General features: G+C 35.3%; 1 protein-coding gene across 1 annotated transcript; it reads right to left on the reverse strand.

The window, feature by feature from the left end:
* Positions 1-486: 486 nt before the first annotated feature.
* On the reverse strand, positions 487-2248 carry LOC131168226 (F-box protein At1g49990-like). The gene has a single exon (XM_058127521.1). The coding sequence runs from the start codon at positions 2127-2129 to the stop codon at positions 747-749; it is 1383 nt and encodes a 460-aa protein (XP_057983504.1). The 5' UTR covers positions 2130-2248; the 3' UTR covers positions 487-746.
* Positions 2249-6911: the final 4663 nt, after the last annotated feature.

Here is a 6911-nt window from a genome sequence, read left to right on the forward strand (position 1 = left end):
GTCATTCCCAATCATTATCACGATATGATTTATGAAGAAAATGGAAAAAAATGAAAAGCAACATATCTATCCATTATTTTCTATTTTCCATGGAAACAATAAAAGTAAGCAATGACTTACCAAGAAGGAAAATAATGTGTCCATCCATTACAACCCCTTTCAACATCATGTTCTTTGCTCATTTTTGCATCTGAACCATCCATGCAACAAAGGAAAAGCAACATATTAATCCGTTGTATCATTTCTATGGAAACAAGAAAAAGCAATATATCTATCCATCTACCATGATATGAACTACAAAGAAGATGGAAAGAAGGAAAAGTGATGAATCTATCCGTTACTTCCCATATCTACATCCTATTCTTTGATCATTTTAGAACCTGAATCATTCATGCCAACCACCTGAGAAAATCAATAATGGATACGAGATATCATCTATAATTGACAAAAAATTACACATAGAAAACTTAACAGAGACAAAGGAACTATTATGAACTAAGAATTTAGTTTATTGAATAAAGCATTGGACAAAGACAGGGATTCATGGGCAAAACACAAAACACAGCTAACATTTCTGAGCAAGTTATCTACACTTGAAGCACACATAGGTATTACAACATAGATTCTGGTAACTTGCTGAACATGAAGTATCGGTAAATGAAATTTATGACAAAGCAGTAACTATAACATCTCCACTGGTGTACAGATTAACTGTAACCATACTAAACAACTGTGATGCTCAACTTTCAGGGGGCCCTCCCAGCTGGAAGAGGAACTGGTGTTGGCCACACTAGCATATATGGGTAGACCAGAGACCAAAACAGCATCATTTTGCTGAAAACGGGATGGCGAATGATCTCAAACTTTCTGTTCCCAACATCACAACAGACAAGCCCTCTCCCGCACCAGAGATACACAACATCCACATCAAAGGGGTCGCAAGCTAGCGGGAGAGCCACGCCTGGCAAGCTACTTACGTACGCGTCAGCAGACAAGATTTCACCGCAGATAATCCTATACTCCATGCTCCACTCCCCTGTTTCATAGTTCCTAAGTCCCCACACCCTTAAACTCGGTTTCTCAACACCCTGAATAACCTCGAAATAGCGCAAACTCTCCCCAGACACCTGACAGAACCTGGTGATCCCACTGTACTTCTCATTAAGCAAGATCGACTCCTCAGTTCTGGGCAGGTTGATCAGGCGGCAGCGATCCGAGCTGCCGTTAGGATCATAGCCCACCATTCTGTATCCAATATCATACCAATGAAGGAGCCCGTTATACAGAACAGGGCGATAGTCCAGAAGCTGGACTGAATTTGGGGTAAAGGCCCTATAGCTCTTCCATTCACCGGTTTCAGAAGCGAAAATTTCAATGTTGAGGACGCGAGTATTTTCGCAGAGGCGTTCCATTCGAACAACCTTGTAGGCTGCGACAATCCCGTCCTCAGCTTGGGTGACAAAGCCCTCGATGACGTATTTGAGGCGGTGAGGCGGCAAAGGAAGCGCCACCCATTGCTGGGTAATGGGGTTGCAGACGAAGTACCCATCAAGGCGAGAAAGCAGCAATCCATTGCTCGATGCTAAGATAGTCAGCACGCGATTGTGGGACACATGAAGAGGCGGCACCAGCACGGACAGGCCGGGGGATTTGTGCGCGCCGGAGCATAATCGCCGCAATGATTCTGGGTCAGGAGGAATATCAGAAAACCCCCGGCCATAGGTGAACTGGTAAAGGAGCGTCCACGCCGGAGGATACTCCTTCGGAGACTCGATTCTGCGGCGAACGTACGTGCGGGCAAAGGAAGGTTGAGAAATCAAACAGCACCACCGCTTGGACACGCACTTGAACGCGAACAGCGCTTTCACAGGAACTCGAGCAAGGATTTCGAGCAGCATGTTATCATCCTCGATAACAAGAGCAATGGAAGGGGGTTCATAGAGTTGGCTTTTCCTGAATTTGACGATGGTATGTGCCGGAAAGCAAGCTTTCCCACCACCGGCCGTCGTTCGGCTTCCCATGTTGGGCAGAAATTTTGATCCTTCCTGAGAGAAGGAAAGCAAAAAGAGAGAGAGAATGAGACTGACCCTTTGGGGTTTTGCGAGGAGAAGAGGGGTGGGGTTTTGCATCTACCTCCATCGCTATTTATGCACTTCCGCAGAAGGCATGTATGGAAATCGTGAAGGGGGATGTTTTGGCTTCACATATGGCTGCAACATGGAATCACCGCTCATGTGATAAGTGGTGCGGTAATGGCAACCTGGCATATGCAAGCTCCCTCAAAATGCCAAAACATAACAATGAATAGGGTTGCTGTTCACACCGAGCCTTATCTGTTTAGGATTAATTAAATTTTCATAGCGGAGTTGTATTTGAAAAAAAATAAAATCCAAACAATATCTCTCTTCTTCTATAGAATTTTTTTGCTTTTTTTTTTTCTTTAACTAAGGTGAGCATTTATAATATTAGGGTAAAAGACACTCACATGCTTTAAGATTTGTCAAAAAGATACAAATTTTACATATAAGGTTTCAAAAATTCTATTGACCTCTTCTAAAATTTCAAAATTGATATAGACCTCCATTAAAATTTGTCAAAAAAACACAAACCTATTATTAAAAGTTTTTTTTTTATAAATCTCAGGAGAAGTCTTTAAAATTCTTGAAACCTCTGCGGAGGTTCCAAGGACTTTTAAAACCTTAGAGAAGGTCAGTGTCTTTTTATCAAACTCTAAGAGAGGTTAATATCTTTTGCCTATAATATTAATATAATAATAAATTTTCAAACTCTAGATTTGTGAAAAAAATATGAATATTACATTATTAATAATTTAGGATGCAATTTGAAGAATGAATTGAGCAAACACATAATAACAATGTAAATGAACATGTAAAATTTGTATTACTTTTACTAATGCCAAATGTGTAAATTTTGATTATTTTCAAATTTTTATCATAAATATATTTATTATTCGGTTTATAGTAATATATACTGGTTATGATATTACCAATTTTAAAAATAATATTTTAAATTTCACATGTCATAATTTTTTATTTGAGATGTTTAAATGTTTAAATTTAAGACTTTTATTTTGCAACTTAGAGGTTTCAGATTCTAACCTTGGAAGGGATGGTAAAATTGAGATACAAGATATTCGATAAATTACCTCTTGTTATATAGAATACATCAGGTAGGACATGAGCAAATCACAAAATATAAATATTTATTTTATTATTTTTGAATGAAATCATAAGTTATTCCCTATATTATTACGCAAAAATAATCTTAATTTATATACTTTTACAATTAAAGACTTATACTTACTAAATTTGTATCATTATATTTGTCGTTCAAATTAGTTTAAATGACATTAATAAAATTTGTCAAGATGTTCACAAAATATAGACTCAATATTACCTTTTAATGTATTACTATTTATTATACGTTGGGTAATCAAAAATGGAATGGAATTGAATGAATGAATTTTTATTTTTATTTTATTATACTCTATTTGCAACTTGTTCCATTCAAGTGCACCAAACACTTGGTTAATTGCTGGAACCTAACCTTTAAAAAAGAAGAAGAAGAAAAAAAAAAGGGGGAAAAAATAAATAAATAAATAGAAAAGCTTTAGTCATGAAGTGACAAAAGTAGTTACGTATTTTTAATGAGTAGAAGTCTTTGGTCCTAAAAATTAAAGAGTATGAGAATTGAAGTGGTTCTTCGCTTAGGGTGATTCTGGCCTCCTTTCTCTCCCAAATTTCCTTTTTAAAAGAAAATGTTGGCATAAGTAAAGGGGGTTTAAAAGGTCAGCTTTTCAGGAATTTGGTCATGTTTTGGATTAGATACGAGCTCTCCCATCATTGACCCTCCTACAACTTTCCATGTTCATTAGAAATTTTGCTCTTTTTTTTAGAGAACAAGAGGATGAAGAAAGAGAGAAAGAGACTAGATTATTGGGGATTTGATTGGAGAGAAGGACGTAAAGTTTTATATTTAATTTGTTCTCAATTTACTCACTTTTCTAGAAACCTATATGCAAATTGTAAAGAGTAGATGTTGAGACTACACATACAATGGCAACATGGAATAACTTTTCATGTGATATATGGTGTTGTAATGTCAACTTGATAGATGTAAGGATTCCTAAAAAGACAAAATTATTACAATGCATAGGGTCAATATTCACATTTGGATCCTTATTGTTAAGATTACATTAGCTTAATTTTAGAAATTGAGAGATATTTAGGTGATTTGTAATCCCTCAATTAAGGGAATTAGTTTCCTGTATATATTTGGGTGATTGGTTAGGATTTTGATTTACTCTTGTAAACTTATGTATAACAGTTGACTGTAAAAAATCAATGGGAAGACATTTTTTTTTGTTTTTTGAAAACTTATTTTTGTCATGGTATCAGAGCAATGATTTTGTTGCCTCTATAAATCATTTCCGCCAATTTGATCAAAATATGTTTACGTCTGCAATTGATTCCACAGATCCTTTTTCTCTCCATCCTTTTGATCTTCCTAGCATGATTCTTGTTCCAAAAGTCAAACTATTCCCACCCTAGATGAAAACATTCCAAAATACTCTTTATGGCTGCGCTACAACGATATGGTGCTTTCTTGGATATGTTGGCCTTATAAGGCTTAATATCTTGTTTTGATGCTAACAAACAAGTAGAACTTAACATGCTTTTGTTAAGTGATGTATTTGCAAGACTCAATGATGAATGCAAGGTTAAAGAATTCATGAAAGCTTGTACTTCAAAGAAGGATGATTATATCAAGCTTGAGGCATGGATTAAAACTTGAAGATCATGAGAGCATTGATATAAAAGAAAAAGCTTCAAGAATGAAAGCCCAAGTGATCAACATGGAAAGTTCAAAGATCAATGAAACTCAAAATCTAAAGTAATATTGAAAGATCAAAAGAGATAGATCTTGAAAGCTCACATCAAATTCAGGATCATTGGAGCTCAACAATAAAAAGAACTCAAAGCAAAAAAGAGTCAAATGAGTCTTTAGGACAATCTTTGTAAGTACTTCAAATAATTTCAATATGAATGCATAAAACTCTTAGGTTAATTTATTGGACCTAGATACCTTTTAAAATACTTGGAAAATATTTTTATAAGGTCAAAAATTATTTTAAAAAGGTTAGAATCATTTTTGGAATGAAAAGCACCAAAAAGAGGATTTCTCAAATGCTATCAATTTTTCTACATTCGCATTGATATATATTTTTATCCATGCCAAAATATTTATTTTAAAATGTGTTCAACATGAAAGTTTTAGTATTTTTTCTTAGCTTTCATTTGACACCAAAAACGTCAAATTTAGAGTTACACAGAAAAAGTTATGATCAAACGATTGAAGAGTACTCGAAGTTGATAGCCTGACAGACGACTATCAAGAACTAGACAGTCGACTGCTGGTGCACTTTGAGGCGTCTGTTCGTGTTTGGACAGCTGACTGCCACCTTACTGTCCCTTTGGTTTAACTGGATAGATGACTGCCAAAAATGGACAGTAATCTGTCACGCGGCTGTTTTGAATTTTTCATAACAGTCAAATTTTTAAAATGAGGTTGCTTGGGGCTCAAATTTTGTGAAAACTTGGGATATTTCTCACAAAATATATCCATTGTAATTATATTTACAACCCAAAAGGAGTCCTAGGGTCATTTCCCACAAAATACAATCGACCCTACCAAAACACTTACCCTTCAAAAAAGGCAGACTAGTTGTAACTACTTCAGCGGAGCTTTATTCGCTCTCCTATCAGGGGCTCTTGAAAAGTTCATATAATTTGGGATGAGAAACCTCTCAGTAAGGGAAATAAACTAATACTAGTGTATGGCAACATGAGTATTTCTGTGTTATATATAAAACCATACATAAACATATTAATATAATTGTTTGTATCATATTTGGGAAAATATGTATACTCATACCAAAGTAGAACGTACTAGATTTTCAAAAGCAGAATTCATCTCATATAATAATAATAATAATAATAATAATAATAATAATAATAATAATAATAATAATAATAATAATAATAATAATAACAACCCTGGTAAGTTAGCTGGCTGTTGTCATGTATTACCCCCACATGACTGGGCTGTGTGACCCGAAGGCGGGACCTGATAATGGTTGACCAACCACTGCCAAGTCAAAAGAACAGTCTGTAAGTACGATGAGTCTGCCAAACCTAGTCCATACACCAGGGGCGTTCACACTTCTTAAAAACACATCGACTATTTGTCCTCACGCCGCCCTGTACAACAACGTTAACACAATATCATGATGATCATGAACACATAGCAGCAGTACTGTGCAAGTGTTAGCCTAAACCAAGCCAACAAGGTTCTGATAACATATAGCATATAATGAAACTGTGATACATGGATATTTTATACTATTAATTGTCAAATCAATATCATCACATTATTTTGCATATATATACATCATGAAAATTATCGGCTTGTACGTCGGCATTTTATATTTTATCAATCACGGCCCGTACACCATATCATATATCATTAGCTTGGCCCGTGCGTCGGCATAACATATCCATAGTTCGACCCGTACGCCAACAATTCATATCCATAGCTCAGCCCTTGCGCCGACAAATCATATCCATAGCTCGGCTCGTACGCTGGCAAATAATATCCATAGCAAAATTCTATATCATTTAACATTTCCCAGAAAACAATATTTCATCATAAACTCTACTCATGCCACACATAATGGATTTCATGTATATTCAGAACATATCGTCATTTACAACAGTATTTCCCAACATAGTGTATATATAAATATATTTATTTTCTGACATCAAATGCTGTTTAGGGTTAATTAAATTTTAATAGGGGAGTTGTATTTGAAAAAAATAAAATAAAATCCA

This window comes from Malania oleifera, chromosome 11 (assembly GCF_029873635.1).
Source record: "Malania oleifera isolate guangnan ecotype guangnan chromosome 11, ASM2987363v1, whole genome shotgun sequence".
Lineage (NCBI taxonomy): Eukaryota > Viridiplantae > Streptophyta > Magnoliopsida > Santalales > Ximeniaceae > Malania > Malania oleifera.